Source organism: Ictalurus furcatus, chromosome 16, assembly GCF_023375685.1.
Source record: "Ictalurus furcatus strain D&B chromosome 16, Billie_1.0, whole genome shotgun sequence".
Lineage (NCBI taxonomy): Eukaryota > Metazoa > Chordata > Actinopteri > Siluriformes > Ictaluridae > Ictalurus > Ictalurus furcatus.
This window is the reverse complement of record NC_071270.1, coordinates 26,347,552-26,365,580: the sequence shown is the minus strand read 5'-3', so window position 1 is coordinate 26,365,580 and position 18,029 is coordinate 26,347,552. Positions and strand designations below refer to the sequence as shown.

The window sequence follows — 18,029 nt, the reverse complement described above, 5'->3', positions numbered from 1 at the left end:
GTTTCCGGTTCTCTAAAGTCAGTGCCAATAACCTTGTTCTGTCCTCAACGAAAGATAAAGCCTATCTTTTAAAATAATAATAATAATAATAATAATCTCAGATTACGTGTATAACACCTAAAATGATTTGTATAACGTAGAGATATTACACAACTCCACGCTAAACTGGGCTAATATTGGTTAGTGCAAGGCCTTGATGCTGACAGGAATGACCGCCATGACACTGTCGACAAGCAAGGAGAAAACACCTCATGTTATGAATTATAACATAATAGAACATTTAAAATGCCATCTAATTGAAATTAAACCGTACTACGAGGACTGACACTAATCTCCGTGCTCACTATTACAGCCTATCATACACGCTGAAAGGCTTTATCTCTCTCCCGCCATTTTGATCTTGCAGTTTGGCGCCAGGCTCGCGCCGGCTTCTTCCTCAGTTCTCATCATTTTTCCCGCCTTACAGTGTCCATGCTAATATATGAATACCTCCACCCCGAATTTAACGACTTTAACACGTTCTAAATGAAGCAGAACACACGGTCAACGATTGCTGAGGAGAAGTAGGCTGAGAAACCTTGAGGGCTAATTATAATTTAGCTTTCACGCTGAGGAAAAGTCTAATGTCCTATATAGAATAGAGTAGCCTATATACTGTATATTACAGGTATGACGTAGGCCCTACAGTGTCACACTAATTTATTACACTGAATTAAAAAGACTGAGTTATTTAGTTCACAACTAAATGAAGAAAAATACAAGCCTTTCCATAACACTTTATATAAACAAGCTAATAACCTATCACCGCCCCCCAACCCCCCAACCCAAGGCTTTTAATTAGCATACATTTAGGGTTCTAGTATACAGAAGCTATTCAAAACACACTTGTACTGTTCGAAAATATATTCATTATCAATTTACACCCAATGAATTGGACCACAAAGCCGCACACAGTATGTTTTTAATGAACATTTTACAATAGAATATACAGTAGGTCTATTTATTACTATAATAATAATAATTATTGTAAGGCTATAAATGCAGCCTATATACACCAAGAATTCTCTTTTTTTGCAAAGCCCTATTAGTGTAATATATATATATATATATATATATATATATATATATATATATATATATATATATAAAATGAACATGTTTTATAAACTGTTAAAATATTAAGCATATGCATACGCCATCATTTTTATTCGAGACATTAAAGCTTATTATTCATGAATATTTCACCCAAATCATTTACCTTAAGTTAATTTTTTTAATTGACTAAAACACCAGTTATATTCAGTTTGACAATATTTATACTTTAGCTTAAACCCATTCAATTCAACTGTCCAGTCAATTAACATCCATAATAACAACAACGATAGCAGTTGATCACAATCTCGGCCATTTTGAAACGTCATGGAGCGTTGGTTATGTTTCACCGAACACTAATAGCTTTTGGATCTCACTTGGAAAACCCATAGTACTGCAGATGTGTATGTCGTGGTTGTATTCGTGATTGATGCTATAGGCTAGCAGGTCACACACGCCTTTCAGCTTCCTGCATGACCAGAATGTTTAAGCTTTATAAGCCCAGCGGTGTGGGTTTGACGGGTTTTGACTCTCCCAAATCACCTTAGACATCTACTTACATCCAAGGGTAGAAGATGTGTAACATGATTAAGTGTTAGCCTAAAAACCAGAGCCAACGAAAGCTAATTGAGCAGCATGAGAGGCTAAAACAAGAGCAGAGCAGATTGAGATTAATTTCACGTACAGGTGACCGAGTGATGTGACGTCCAGCCTGCTATTTTAGTCCAAAGATGGTGGTTATTTTTTCGCGCAGATCAATTTCACAGACGTTCCTCGTCCTCCTGATCGCCAGTGGTTGACACATCACATTGGACTTATTTTATGTCACCTAAAAGCAGGTCCATTTTTGAGTTAGAATTATACGGCTTGAAAGCAAACTCCAAAAAAAATTAATAAAAATGCAATTTTTTACTTTTAAAACCTCACTTTTAAAGTCGTAAAAGGAACTGGCTTTAATAATCGGCCGCCATTTTAACTCCTGACCTCCCTGACAGGTCACGCCAAAGGAGAACAATGTTTACTCTCTTCATCTGCCACACACACACACACACACACACACACACACACACAACTCAAACACTGACACTGGGGTGTTTTCTCTCTCCCTCCAGCTCATTAGCATTTGTATTATAGTTAGGCTACACTATTATCATACAGTTTTCCGTTGCAAATCGACTCTTCAGAGGATCCCGTGGGTTCGCCCCTAATGAATATTCCAGGGGACCCCAGGATCAGGAAATGGGTCTTAAAGTAGGATCAAAATCAATCTGCAACAAAAAAGACCATGCACTGTTTACTGCTATTGTTTCTGTAGGATGTGGCGATGTAAATCAGGCCTGCCACGCTCCAAACAACAACAAAAAAAGATTTAAAAGCTCTGTGGTGAATGTATAACAAACTGGATTAATGCTATATAATCTAAAGAAGGGATGAAAACGGAATTTAAAGATTTGAGACAGTTTTGAGCCAGATCCTCCATAAACCATCTCACACTGTGAATGAATTATTTAAACAGTATAAAATATATATAAAATACAGAAAAATATATGATACATAAAGAAATTATATATAAAAGATTAAAATATCAATACCCAATATCCTTTTCAGCGTGTATTATTTATTAAATAAAACCTAAAATACCTAATAACATTATAATACCAAACATTTTTCAAATAAATTTGCACTTATTGCTTTGTAATGCAAAAAACTGTGTCTGGTCATTTCTAAAAATAAATAAAAGAATACATAAATAAAAGAATATCTAAAAATAGGACCAAAAAGAACAAAATATTCCAAAAAATTATTTCTAAACATGACACAAGGCACTAACAAAATCATCCTAAATTCTGTCCCTTGCACAAAGCCACTGTTTAAAGGCCTGTGTAGGTAAAAATAAAACCATTTTGTATAGGGAAGAAAAAATCCTGATCTGGCGACACTGGGCGCAAAAGCTTTATGATAAACCTAAGCTGGAGATCCCCCATATCATATTCTTCTTTAAAAAAACAGGAGATAAAATGTCAAGGCGATGTCGACAATCCCAGGCAGAAATAGAAGGCACGAGACAGGCAGCCGAAATGTATTAGACTTCAGCGTTTATATTTGACTTTTTCCATGAACCTCAAAATCGATGAGGCATTTATTAAAACTAGTCCACCCCCCAAACAAAATAAAACAGCATTTAAGTATCAGAAAAATACCATTATAAAAAGAAAATCACATTTATTTTTTTCAAAAACAAGAGGAAAAAAACCCAAGGATGTCCAGACGTAATCAAATGAAAATGGAAATTTTGCCGTTTCTTGAGGCGAGAGTGTGAGTGATTGGTGCACGTCTCTGGAGAATCCATCTGGACGTTGGCTAGACGGAATGACCTCTGAATGTGCCCCGATGTGACCCCATCCATCGAACCGAGGGGCAGGTAGAGCGCCGAGACGATCCTGTCTCAACCCGCGTTCCACTGATGTGCCGTTTAATTGGGCTAAAAAATCAAAACAAGTCAAGACGGGCTCACCAGATTGGTCGAGAGGATGGAGGATGGAGGATGGGTAGCGCAGAGCATCGAGACTGAAGGCGTGGATATATGGTGCGTGTGTGTGTATGTATATATACACATACATATACACACATACACACACACACACACACACACACAGATATATACATTTATATACAGATATATATAGATATACGTATGTGATCTTTTAGAGTCCATTAACCGCCATGAAGTGTGGAGATGAACACAATATTGTCCTGGTCCTGAAGCTGGTACTCCAACTCACCCTAGACCCACACACCCCACACACACACACACACACACACACACACACACACACACACACACACACACACTCTGATTATACACTAATGATTTCTAGTTATTTAATGAAAAACAAAAAAAAACAAACAAACACACACACACACACAAAACACCGCCGTTAGCTTTAATGACCCGTGCCAAATATTTCTTGAAAAGGGCCTTAAAAAGAAAAGCACTTATTCGATGTTTATTAGCGGCCGCATGAGACAAGGGGCCGAGCTAAAAGCTATTACAAATGAGATTTATGTTAAAGCCGTAAAAAGGGCCGACCCGGTACCGAACTTTAAATCAGTGCTTGATTTGTGGGTTTTAGACCATCATCGACAGTTGTCAAGACATCGATTTCTCCCTCATTGACCGTGTTTGCGTAAATTACAAGTAGATGCCGATATGCGGTTTTTCCTGAATGACCGACCCGGATCGGCACTCCCGCACATCAGACGGATGGAGAAAGAACTGACACACGGCCTAATAAAATGAGCAAGTCATTAAAACAGAGGAAGTGGACTGATCATCTGATCACGCAGACCCACATACATACACATACACACACACACACACACACACACACACACACACACACACACGCACGCAGCTCACCATCAGTTCCCAGTCCGCATCGTTGATCAATACGAGAATACCGGGTCTCCTGTGTGAGAGAAAACAGAGACGCTCGTTTACTTGACCTGATCCGCAACGACAGACAGCATAAAGCAACTCACAACAATTTATAAAAAATGTCAACAGAGAGATGGGGGAGGCTGGTCATGCTCTGCCGTATCAGACGCTGTATTGGCATGTTTAATAAATGATCTGCGGAAACAACTAAACGCAGCTCACATGCACCTCATCTTCATTCGTTTTCTATTAATGCGTTTTAACAACGTTGACAATTCTCTATCCAAAGAGTCAGAGCAGGTTTATACATTACAGCTGTAAAATCCCTTTAAAAAAAATTCACTCTTCGAATATTTATCTCCTTGATCATATCTAGTTGTGTAACACTAAAGCAAATGAATCAGAAGCCGTAACGGTTAAAAACGCGTTTTTGTTCTTTTTCCTACAGTAACGTTTCGCCTTAATGAAGTTCCTTTCGCACATTTCTTATATTACGCAAGAGATTATTAAAGAAATGCACCATGTTTACACGGGAATCATTTACACGGGGAGATAGAAGCACGAACAATCACGATATATGCTCGCTACAGAGGGTAGAACATAGCGCGGTCTGATTTTATCTTTACAATTACGTCATTTTAAACTGAAACAATTTGTATTCAGAACCGTTTGTTGCCTCTTCAAGCAACACGGTTCAGTTATTTAGCCAAAAAACGTTCCGAAAAAAAAAAAAAAAGTGTTTCAAAGACATAAACTAAGCAACTAGAGCTGAATTTGAATTCATAATATAATAAAATAAATATAATACATATAATAAAGATTTAAAACAATGAATAAATTTCCGTCCTGACAGACTAAAAACCAAACATATGTTATATATGAAACCCTAAGCAGTGTACACATTGAAAGAATAGAATTAGATTTTATATAGTATTATTATAATCCGATATCGTGCTACAGCTGCATTTTGTCAGGATTAGAAAATATTATTAAACGACGGCATCAGAGTACAGATCTGATACGCTGCCTGATCTCACGCACAGGATTGTAGTTCAGGGCCTGTAGTTCGGCCATTTCGCAAATCTATATACTGTTGTATTAAAGATTAAATAATCCCACAAACATGATGGATGGATTTCTGCATTAATCACTTCAAATTGTACAGAAATTGCAGTGCAGTGTTTGGGGGGAAAAAAAGCAATATGGTGGCACATCCATCATGCTCAAACGGCAAAACGACTGGGAAATCTCATGAAATAGTCATAAACGTAGCTTTTAATCTGTAGTATTTTATGCTAGTAATCTGTAATAATCTAAAGAATCCATAAAACATATATAACCTTAATATAACCTTAATGCAGCATTTCAACATCTAAGATAGTCATTAAGAGTGTATTTCCTTTATCCAGTGTCCAGCAAAGATGATATGTACATTTCTCGTTTTGTGCTCGCGTGTGTGTGTGTGTGTGTGTGTACTTACACAGAATCTCCCTGCACAAAGAGCTCGGGCCTCTCCTTCAGCAAGTTCTTCTGAATCCACACTAGCAGCTGCTTCACGTCCCCTGCAAAAGAGCCAGCGAGGGTCAGAGGTTAGAGGTCAGAGTGCAGGGAGCGACAGATACGGTCGAAGTGGCGCGACAGGACCGTTGAGGGTGGGTGGGTTGGTTTGGTTTGGGAGTCCAGGAAGGAACCGAGAGTGATGTATGGAAAAGGGAAGCATAAAAAGACTGCGACACGCCACAAAATGCGGATTCGGATGAAAATACGAGGCCTTTAGTTTCATGGTGGCGTGCGACGCTACAGGAAATCAGTGTTTTTGGGAGCACGGGGTCTCTGCGGTGTCTCTACAGCGTGGATATGCGGAGGAGTGCAGGATGATTGATGGATATAAACGTTAAACGTGCCCTGTGTTGAAATTAAAATGAAATGGAGGGACCCTGTGTGTAAAGCACCGTCGTTTCGTTCCTTATTTTTAATCAGACATTTTCATGTGGCAGTTCATACAGATGCAGGGGCAACCATAAAAACACTGATGTTTGGTCAAAAATAAATAAAATGGAACAGTCCAGTATATTACAATATATTATACTGCATGCATTGTCATTGTGTGTGTGTGTGTGTGTGTGTGCTTCGACAGTGATGGAGAATGAGCGAGTGTGTGCATGTGCATATGGCTATACAGTGAACAGAGACAGAACACACAGCGAGTCTCTGGTCCAGCAACATCAGCACAGCATCATCAACCTCCATTACAGGATTAAACCACTTTCCTCCTCAAAATAGGGGTGAAGGAGATGCAGGAGGAGGAACGGACGGACAGACGGGGAGAGGGAGGAACAGAAATACCTAAACGTTAGTGAGAAGGTGCTCTGGTTTGATTAGAGAAGCAACAGTACAGGGAAATGTGCCTTGTTTTGTAAAAAACAAAAAAAACAAAACAGACTTTCAGGCTCATCCAAGCAAACGAAACACAAAGAACCTACGCAGGAACGTCCCACCAGGAGCTGCGCCTCGACATACACACTGAGCTTTAGAGCACGCCCAGACAGCGCTTTACAGCCGCCCAATATTCATCAGTGTTTCCCGTTCTCAACACTATTATTAACGCTAGCTAGAATATAATGAATTAAGATGATAAAGTGTGTTTGTTACTGCAGTTGATGTATTAAAGGGGAAAACATGTGATTTAATTTTTTTTTTATTGCAGTCAATAACATACGAGTCGGAATAATCCATAACCCGAGACGCTGCGATATTTAATCTGCGGTTAAAATCATCACATCAACAATCTCCTGCTTCCTTTCAGCAAACTAAAAACTTTCCTGCAGTGTGAGTCGGTCGTTTCATTCCTTACTTCCTTTTGGTCTTTCTTTCCTTCCTTCATTTATGTCCTTCCAACATTCCTTCCCTCGCTTTTTTCATTCCTTTCTACTTTCCTCCTTCCTTCCCTCCTTGACCGGCCTTGCTTTTTCTCTTCCTTCAGTTCCTCCCTTCTTTCCTATTTTCCACCTTGTTTTCTTCTTTCCCCCCTTTCCTTCATGTCTTTCCTTCTTTTTCGCCATTTCTTTCTATTTTTCTCTTTAACTTTCGTTCCCTAATTCCTTCCTTTTCTGCCTTTCCCCCTCGTTCCATTGCTTCCGTCTTCTTTTTGTCCTCTTTCTATTTTCCTTCCTTCCTGTCATTTGTTTGCTCCTTCCTTAGCTCGTGTATTGTACTTCCTTTATCTTTTCCTTCAGTTCCTTTGTTCCAGTTTCTTCCTTCTTTTCTGTCTTTCCTATTTATTTTCCTTGCTTCCTATTTTCTGCCTTTTCCCTTCCTTCCTGTTTTTCTTCCCATTTTCCTTCCTTCCTTCCTTCCAGCTTTCCATGCTTCCTTCCCTCCATCCTGCCTTCTTTTCTCTTCTTTCGGTTCCTTCCTCCATTCCACCCTTTTCCTTACATCCCTTTCCCCCTCCTGTTCTATTCCTATCTTCTCTCGTCCTTCACTTCTTTCTTTTCCACCTTACTTCTTGTCCTTCCTTCCCATTTTCCTTCCTTTTTGTAATTCATTCATTCCACTCTTTCCATCCTGTTTCGTCCCTCCTTCTTTCCTCTCGTTTTTGTATTTATTCCTTCCTCCCTCCCTCCCTTCATTTTGGGGTATCCAGCCCATGCTGTGTCGACTCTTTCCTGTATGCGACACCGAGACGCTTTCCCACGTTCCGTTTCCTCCACACTGAGAGTCACAGAGGAAGACGATGGAGTTCGGTGGAGAGCTGAAACCTCCGCAGTGACTCAGAGACTCAGGGGGAACACAGTGTGGGGGATTGAGAGAAAGGGGTGGGGGGAGTGTTTGAGGAGACATGAGACACGATGACGCACCAGTGTCCGCCATTGTGATGCTGTACTGAGCGTAAGTAGAGCAGAGAGGAAAGTCAGCGAAGGCGTGCTGTAAGCGCTCAGTACGTTTCTTCTCCCAGAAGAGACGGAGCTTTTCAGAGTGCCAGCATCAGCATGCGCGCGAGTGCGCTCCCTCACTCTCACTGTGAAAGGCAGGAGGCGAGCGATGGAGGCTGTTTCAGGTTAATTGGATCGCTGTCAAGCTCCTCGGCCGTGTAACGATCCGCGCTGCCTCGCAGGCCGGCTAGCTCGCGCCCCGGCGTCCATACAGAAGAGTGACGCCTGCCTCGGTGCAAAGTCCAGGCAATGAATATCGACGCGCACCGAGAGCACGAGGCTAAAAACAGAAGCAATCACTTTGCCGCTCATCATTCTTCCACTGGGGCGAGTTTTAATAAAAAAGGAAAGCGAGGGCGTGTCCTACAAACTGAGTGGCGATTCCTACATCTTCATCAATACTTCTTTTTACGCTCATAAACAAGGAGTGGAGAGGAGGAGGAGGAGGAGGGGAAAAGGGAGCAGTGTGAATCACAGCGGGCATCACAGGTGCATGCTGGGATAGTGGCTGCGAAGGAGGACGAAGGCGTGTAGCGTGGAGGCTAAGCTAGGCTCCGTGGGGTTTTTACGTGGCGTGTTTTTTGCACAACAATCGTCGTCGTTTTTTTTTTTATCATCTGCGGGTGGGAGGAGCTGACGTCATTCATCTCGATAGCAATACGGAGACGTCCGAGCTGTCTGCGACAATGGTGTGTGTGTGTGTGTGTGTGTGTGTGTGTGTGTGTGTGTGTGTGTGTTGCGAGCTCATCAATCACTCAAGGATTTGGAGCATAAAATAGAAATTTGGGACGGGGGCGGGGATTTCACTGAGCTATCACAATCAGCCATCCATGACACAGAGTGAGTGAGATATTTGACTTTCTCTCTCTCTCTCACTCACACACTCACACACACACACACACACAGGAGATCTAAGGTCATCCTCTGGCCTCAGGAAGGTCCACATTCCCTCTCAGGGTCCACTTTTGTGGTCCGGTTGTCGTGGCGACTCCAGCGCCATGGTGATGACCCTGCTGCTGTTCCACTCCTGTTGTTTTATAGAGGTTTGGAGGTCCGGTAAAACACACACACCTCTGAATGTTTGCACTCAGTGTGTTAGGGAAAAGGCCACACACACACACACACACACACACACACACACACACACACACACATTTATAATTAATCTTACTCTAATCTAACAAGTCATCTACTTTACTCTGTCCTCGGACTGTTATAAAGCACTGACACTGGAGACTCCTTCCATAAACGTTTCAGAAGTTGTTCCATGTAGAACCATTTTAGATTTTCCAAATCTAGAACCAGCTCTCCAAGGAATCTTTGAGACGTGTTTATTTTTGGTACTAAAAAGCACTAAAAACGAAACGAGATCACGATTTTTTTGTTCGTTAAAGCACGAGTGACACTGGGACTTAAGCTTAAAAAAAAAAAAAGTTTAAATTATTATACATGATTCATTTGATAGTGATAGTAAAATAAAAAAAAAAACACATATTTTGAGGTTTGAGATTTATAAGTATTTGGAACACTAAAATGTTTATTTTTCTGGAATGCTTAAAAGTTTTTTTCCGGAAAAAGTGCAGGCTGGAGCGGTGATGAATTTAGTTTCATAGCTAGCTCGTCTCTCTCCACACACGCGTGAATGACTTTTCATGGAAAATTCGTCGTTCTGGTGTTAAAAGCACTCCACGTTACTGAACATTGCAGAGTTTTACGTCTCCAGCGAGTGCGATTTAACGGCCGTAGCGGGAAAAAAAAAAGACGTCGATCCGTTACGTATGACGTACGTTCTCGTATAACAGATTATCGGCACGTTCCGCGTACCGAGTCGTCGTCGAGCGTCAGCCCGAGCTCAGTGCTGGCCGCGTTCGCGTCACCCTCGGCACCACTTTCACCCCGGATCCCTGCCGAGAACCCTGCAGGAATCCCAAAGAGGAGGATCCTTTTGAGGGTGAAAGCAGAACACACATCACATCACATCACATCACATCACCCCCCTCTCCAAAAAAAAAAAAAAAAGACTGCACACAAAACCAGCACTCGGTGCTTTGTAAGCGTCATCCCTCCCGTCTTCGCAAGGCCTCCTCAGGCCCCTACCCCGCTCCATACCTTCAGTGTGACCCCGGCACTGCGCATAAAAGACCAATCGACAATATCACTGACCGCATTTACAAGTGAAAGAGGCTCCATAATGGAGCAGTTAGAGACAGAATGGCCGAGGCTGAGGAGGCTCACAGATGTTGGTGGTGGACGGGAGGAGGAGGAGGAGGAAGAGGAGGAGGAGGAGGACAGGGAGAAGGATGGACACAGGGTTCAGATCTATTGTTGTTTAAGTGAAAGTGAAGGAGATGAGAAAAGCGAGTGAGGAGATTCCGTAGGATTAAGGCTCATCGATTTAACGATATAATAACGATATCACGATAAATCGTCCACTTTCTAAGATATTTTAAAAAAATAAATTAAACTGCAAACCTAACCGTGGTGATGTATTTTATGCATCATGGAAAATGTCTGGAGAATTGTGATCTTTATCGTGATATGTTGATCATATTGTCTGCACATATGCATGAGGTGTTTAAAAATTTCTCTGATATTTCATTTCAAACATTCTTGGTCCAAGTTAAAAACCGAGAAGAGAAGCCTTTCTCCAGCTCCATCACAGATGAATACCATCGTCGTGGTCATGCCTCCGCCTCCGGGACACATACCAGCGGAGATGTATGGAACTAATTAAGTTGTCGATAATGAGATCTGTCAAGAATTGATTTGGAGACAAAGAGCGAAAGTCGCTTCTGAAGATATGAGGAGGTCCAATATTCCTCACGGTTGTCACTGAAGAACTCTCTGAGATCAATCGGCGTTAGGTTCACGCGCCTTTTTTTACACATCGGGATAAAACGATCGCTCCTAGAGCAGCACGTAGACAAGCATTTCATTCCGCTTATACCACACCAATTTCCCAATAATTCGTTGCTGTTCTAGAGAAATTAATCAACGCCTTCTGACCAATCACGAATCCAGAACTCAATCCAGAACTGTGCTGTAACTTATGCACAATAATGAATCCTTTTATGTGTTTTTACATTTTTTTTACTTCCCATTAAACTACACTCCATCCATCACCCTAAAAGTTCTCTGGAGGACTTCCCTTTCAGAAGAAGTAGAGATCTAGAACCATTAACCATCAAAGGAACCCTCGAGGAACCGTCTTTCCTACAAAAGTGTACCAAAAATGACAGATGAACATCAATACATCTATACACTCTTAGAAAGAAGATTAAATCTAGCACTCTGAAAGGTTCTTTTCTTCTCTATTCTCTGTGTCAGGTTGTAGCTACAAGTCTTTCAGAAGGTTCCAAGTAGAAGCCAAGAAACCTTTAACTATCCAAGGGATCATTAAGGAGACCCCCGTTTTTCTTTCCCCTCATTAAAAATACAACACTCTATGAATATACATGGGTATGCAAATTAGAACCCCTCCCCCTCCACGTTCACTAACATTATATAACGTTACCATGACAACCACCATCTGGTCATGGCTAACATTAGCTGCATTCGTATCTGTCGCTTAATCTTTTCTAGAGTATCATCCTCTAATAATTTGCATACGAGACGTGATTGGTCGGAAGAACCTGAGCCTATTTTGTGACATCACAAACGCGCAAAAGTTTTTACACACAAATTCCCTGCTTTAAATGGGAAAATACGGAAAAAACAACAACATCATCATCTTAACACCATTTTTAAAAACATTTCTATGACACACGATATGTTTCAGGATATTTAAGCTTGTGAGCAAAGTGATAACTTTATTTAACGTCTACAGAAAGTTACATTTATTTTTAAAAAATGTCTTTTTATTTAAGATAAATAAATAACTAAATGGGTGAGCGAATGAATGAATATTTAACACTGAAAAGGAGAAAAAAAAATAAAAAACAAAACAAAAAATTATTTTTAATTCTTTTTTTTTTCCTTCTTCTTTTTTTCAATTCAAATACAAACTCTTGACACCGATATGAGCTGTTTCCAGTCAGTCTGTAATTATTAAGTAAATAAATAAAAGATATCACAGAGACTCGGAAGTTTGTTATGATATAATTTATCACAATATCATTATTACGTTGTCATATCGCCAAAGCCCTAATCCTCACACACACACATGCATGCACACTCACACACACACACGCTCTGATGCAGTGCTGACTGTACTCACAGGGTTCTGATTGGCTGGGAAGTGTCACATGGTGATCTTTGACTCCGTCAAACAGGAGTTCGGCTCCTCCTCTGAAAAAGGAAACACAAAACACCTTTCTATAAAATCTGATGGATATTAACCTGCATCTATTACACTTTTTTAACAGAGAAGAAAAAAAAAAAAGCAAGATTACTTTTCCTTCAACATTTTGAACAAATCTTCTACAAAGTTCTACCGGAGCTTTACCTCTGACAGTTACAACGCACCGACACTGGAGACTCCTTCCATAAATGTTACATAAACTACAGAAAAATTCCCCATATTGACGCGAACATGTTTTTTTAATCCGTTTATAATCCGTACGACTCCCTGCGTACAAGCCGTTACTACAGAAACCATAACGTACCCGAATATAAATGAACGAACTACTGTCAGAGCTGCTGCTAGAGAACGTTAATCAACACCTTTTGACCGATCAGAATCCAGAATTCGACAGAGCTGTGGGATAAAAGAAACTCTGGTTAATGTAAATGAAAGCTGCACATGAAAGCAGATTAGTTCTCCCACAGAGACTCACACAGATTCTTTCCTAGAACAAAAGCCCGACTTCCTCTCGTCCACTTTCCCTTTCTTTCAGTCGTTAAGAGGATCATCTCGCTCCACAGTCACTCCGCAGGACGTTCTCCTCCTCTCAGAAGACGTCCTGAAGAGGCCTCAGCTAACGTGTTTAACAATTATAACGTAGTAATACCTACGTTATCTGATTCCGGTGTTTATTCACGTTTTGGGAAAGTCAAGCATTCTTCAAGGTGGATAATCAGACTTCTTTCCTCAATTATGGCACAAATCACTAACTAAGCTCTAAGTCACGTGTGTCACGTGTGAACTGGGATCATTCACGTAAACTAACACGCAAGTATAAATGTACATCTGCCTCTCTAAGCCACTTCTGATGAATCACTGATGTCATTTCCGGCTCTTTTAAGCGAGTCAGATCTAAAGAGTCGACTCTTTTGACTCATTAGCATCCCCCCCCCCCAAACCAGACAAAGTTTGTCATATTGTGGTCAGTGCTTGTTGTTCTTTGCCTAACTGTGGCTGAAATTGTTCCAAATTTACACAATAACTATTTTGCATTGTATTTTATAAAATCTATTAAACCGGAAAGGCAATTTTTATTTATTTTAGCATTTCTACTATGAAATAGTCATTTAAATAAAGGCTTTTAAGTCATTTCTATTGGAAGTGTGCCTTGGATTATAATTTTTCCCCACCAAAGAGCACCGTCAAACACACTCCGTAGAACTTCTGAGCACACCGGATCTGTGTTTTGTTTTTAATTTCAGATTTTTAAAAGACACTGAATGCAGCTCAGCGTCAGGATTAAACTGAATCTGTGAATGAAATCTAAAATCCAGGAGCAATGGGATTAAAGAGACGCTACGTGTTTCCTCTAACTCTAAAACCAAGATCAAATGATGATTATTCGACACAAGGCTTGGGACGGCTTTGATTTAATCCAGATTAAAGTTGAATCCGTGTCGACGCGGGTCGTGTAAAACGTGTATATGAAAGCGAGATGGTGTTGATGTTAGAGAAGCAGCGCGACGCTGAGCGAGATGTAGCAGCAGGTGCAAGTTCCATAAAGAGCGCTCACATCTCCTGCAGAAAGCCCGGTTGTCCTCCAGATCCTCAGCTTTTGGCCGCTGGCCCGAGTTCCAGCAGCACAGAGAGTCGGAGAGGGTCAGTAAGGCCACTCACACACACCATCGCTCTTTTAAACACACACACAATGAGCCGTGAGGACTTTTATATGGTGCCAAGCGTCAACTTTTTACAGCACGCATGACCTCAGGCTGTGGTTTGTTCACGCAGAGACTCTGCATTTATTCTCTAAACGTAGTAAACTGAAAGAAAGATGAGCACTCTGTGTTTTGTTTTTTTAGCTTCTAACTCTGATTTAAGAGTCAAGTTTAATCTGGAAATGTCTTACAGACTGCCCTTTGAGTGTCTGTGGAACAAATATGGATTAAGAATGATCTCTAAAGGCCAAAGTGGGGGAAAAAACGGAACTATTTCTATAAAGTACAGTGTTCTGGGTTCTGAAAATTGACATTAATGCATTTAATGCTTTTTGCATTCATCTATGAAGTAGTGTTTAATATCAAGCGCAATGGAAAGGAAGGGAAAGAAGAGAGAGAAGTTTTTTAATGAAGGAGGATAAAAAAAAAGTTCAGAAGAAAGAAAGGAAGTTGGAAGAGAGGAAGTTTGTAAGGAACAAAACTCAGAAGGATGGAAGGAAGGAAGGAAGGAAGGGAGGAAGGAATCTCGGAATGAAACTCAGACGGAAAGAAGTTCAGAATGAAATTCGGAAGAATGGAAGTTCAGAAGGAAGAGAAAAAGGTCGTCTAGAAGTTTGGAAGGAAGGAAGTTTAGAGGGAAAGAAAGAAGAATGGAAGTTCAGAATGAAATTCAGAAGAATGGAAGTTCAGAAGGAAAGAAAGAAGAATGGAAGTTCAGAAGGAAGAAAGGAAGTTCAGAATGAAATTCAGAAGAATGGAAGTTCAGAAGGAAAGAAAGAAGAATGGAAGTTCAGAAGGAAGAATGGAAGTTCAGAATGAAATTCAGAAGAATGGAAGTTCAGAAGGAAAGAAAGAAGAATGGAAGTTCAGAAGGAAGAAAGGAAGTTCAGAATGAAATTCAGAAGAATGGAAGTTCAGAAGGAAGAGAAGAAGAGAAGAAGGTCGTCTAGAAGTTTGGAAGGAAGGAAGTTTAGAGGGAAAGAAAGAAGCTCAGAAGGAAATTCAGATGAATAGAAGTTCAGAAGGAAGAATAGAAGTTCAGAAGGTCATCTAGAAGTTTGGAAGAAAGGAAGTTCAGAAGGAAATTCAGAAGAATGGAAGTTCAAATGGAAGAAGGAAGAATGGAAGTTCAGAAGGAAGAAAGGAAGTTCAGAAGGAAAGAAAGAAGAATGGAAGTTCAGAAGGAAGAAAGGAAGTTCAGAATGAAAGAAAGAAGAATGGAAGTTCAGAAGGAAAGAAAGAAGAATGGAAGTTCAGAATGAAATTCAGAAGAATGGAAGTTCAGAAGGAAAGAAAGAAGAATGGAAGTTCAGAAGGAAGAAAGGAAGTTCAGAAGGAAAGAAGAATGGAAGTTCAGAATGAAATTCAGAAGAATGGAAGTTCAGAAGGAAAGAAAGAAGAATGGAAGTTCAGAATGAAATTCAGAAGAATGGAAGTTCAGAAGGAAAGAAAGAAGAATGGAAGTTCAGAAGGAAGAAAGGAAGTTCAGAAGGAAAGAAAGAAGAATGGAAGTTCAGAATGAAATTCAGAAGAATGGAAGTTCAGAAGGAAAGAAAGAAGAATGGAAGTTCAGAATGAAATTCAGAAGAATGGAAGTTCAGAAGGAAAGAAAGAAGAATGGAAGTTCAGAAGGAAAGAAAGAAGAATGGAAGTTCAGAAGGAAGAACAGATGTTCAGAGGAAAGTACAGAGAGAAAACATAGACAGATAACACAGTACCAAATCATATAATTACACAAGTGTCGTGTCTACGAAGAAACAAACTCCAGACCCCGCCCACTATTACGCAACACAAGATAACAAATGGAACATCAGAGAGAATACAGACCTATAGATGCTTTATCTCACCATCGATATGCATCTCAGTGATTAGCTGAGTGCACCTTCACTTTCGGTCCAATTTAACACCTGCATCTAATCCACAAAAATAAACTCATTCAATTCTTGTCATTCATATTTATATAACGCGTTTAACAGTGGACATTGTCCCAGAGCAGCGTTACAGAAATATACAAATTCAGGATATAGATTATAAATGTTCGAATTCATCCCTAATGAGCAGCCAGAGGAGACGGTGGTGAGGAAAAACTCCCCGAGACGATATGAGGAAGAAACCTCGAGAGGAACCGGACTCAGAAGACTCACGTGGGTGACACCGGATAGTGCGATTATAAATAAATACACCCCTTCTATAAATGTGCTAACACTACATACTCAAATACTACGTGCCGTTGTGTAAGCAGGAAATTCATTACAGTTCCGAATGTCTCTGTGCTCCCTGTACCAGTGCACACCCTCAGGATACACATGAATGCGTCCTGCACCCTATCTAGTGCACTACACAGTCCATAAGAGAGACATTTGGGCTTCAGCCTCACACTGCACAGGAGCAGGACGCTTTCTCAAAACGCCTTCTTTAGTTTCAATAAACGCTCTTTATAGGGGCGAGAAAAACGTGTTCATGCGACAAAAGAGTCATAAACAACATGTCACGTGATGCAGAACAACAAACAAACAAACTACAACCGCGTATCGAGGCAATGAAATCATACAAACCCGAACTCTAGATGTATCGCTATGGGCGCCGCCATGACAGTCTCTTCAAACCGGAACTCGTTGGTCGCGTTCACCGGAAGTGACGAATTTGCGACGCGCCTGAAGTGTTCGTTTATCTTTTTCATTTGGTCACTATCGTTATTGTTTTAGATGTCCCTGATGTTTATCTCGGACTTTATCATTTTACGTTTTGTTTTTATGTATATACCCATTAAATAATTAATACACAAACAATGTTCTACAGTACAATATCATGAAGGAAGAAGTTTCAAACATTTACTAATTTCATCATTTGTGAGACTATTTCAACTTTTCAGGATGTTTATTTGCGTGCCAGAACCGTAACACTGTGTTTGCCCTTTCAAATGAATAATTTATGTAGAGAAATATAGAAATAATGAAAGGAATGAGAAATCATTTTTGGTGTAAGTCGTCGCTGATAAATAGTATTATTTTATAATACTTTATACGGTATATTAGGCTGTTGAACAGCTTTATTCATGTCACGTAAGGTAGATAAATTTAGGTGATATATTTCAGTGTTTTTGTACCTTCGTAAATTAATAAATAGTTAATTAGGTGTTAAATGATTGAAAAGCATAACCCCCTCCCCACCTCCTTCTCCCCCGTCTCTGTCTCTCTCTCTTGGGCTCGGTCCTGATTGGGGGTTGAACAGATTGAATATTGAATTGCAAATCCAGTGCCTTCTGTTGGGGTCCGTAACCGTGTTGGCCCATTGCAGTCGGCCATTCATGTGTTAATGTGGAGCGTGAGGAGGACCAAGGAGGATCGAGGGGCTTGGGAGAGTCAAACGAGGAACACTAACCCCCCCCACCCACCCACACACACACACACACACACACACACACACACACACATCCAGGACTCGGAAGTGACAAACTGCCATAGGGCTTTTGTGTACATTTTAATTTGTGTGTGTGTGTGTGAAAACTGCTTCTATAGTTTATACGAGGCTAATGTTGCTAACAAGTAATGGGAGCTTACAAG

The 18,029-nt window shown here is 40.4% G+C and overlaps 1 protein-coding gene across 1 annotated transcript; it reads right to left on the bottom strand.

The window, feature by feature from the left end:
• Nucleotides 1-1,198: 1,198 nt before the first annotated feature.
• LOC128620765 (ubiquitin-related modifier 1) lies at nucleotides 1,199-17,107 on the bottom strand. The gene is made up of 5 exons (XM_053646029.1): nucleotides 17,022-17,107; nucleotides 12,683-12,753; nucleotides 6,012-6,093; nucleotides 4,514-4,562; nucleotides 1,199-3,876 (listed from the first exon to the last, which is right to left on the bottom strand). Exons 1-5 carry the CDS (start codon nucleotides 17,054-17,056, stop codon nucleotides 3,808-3,810), a joined length of 306 nt encoding a protein of 101 aa, XP_053502004.1. The 5' UTR covers nucleotides 17,057-17,107; the 3' UTR covers nucleotides 1,199-3,807.
• Nucleotides 17,108-18,029: the final 922 nt, after the last annotated feature.

Excerpts from the sequence above, each read along its gene's own strand:
- LOC128620765 (XM_053646029.1), bottom strand. The coding sequence starts at position 17,056 with ATGGCGGCGCCCATAGCGATACATCTAGAGTTCGG. Across the intron at positions 12,754-17,021 it reads GCGATACATCTAGAGTTCGG|AGGAGGAGCCGAACTCCTGT; the intron begins GTTTGTATGATT and ends TTCCTTTTTCAG. Across the intron at positions 6,094-12,682 it reads TCCCAGCCAATCAGAACCCT|GGGACGTGAAGCAGCTGCTA; the intron begins GTGAGTACAGTC and ends GCTCTTTTGCAG.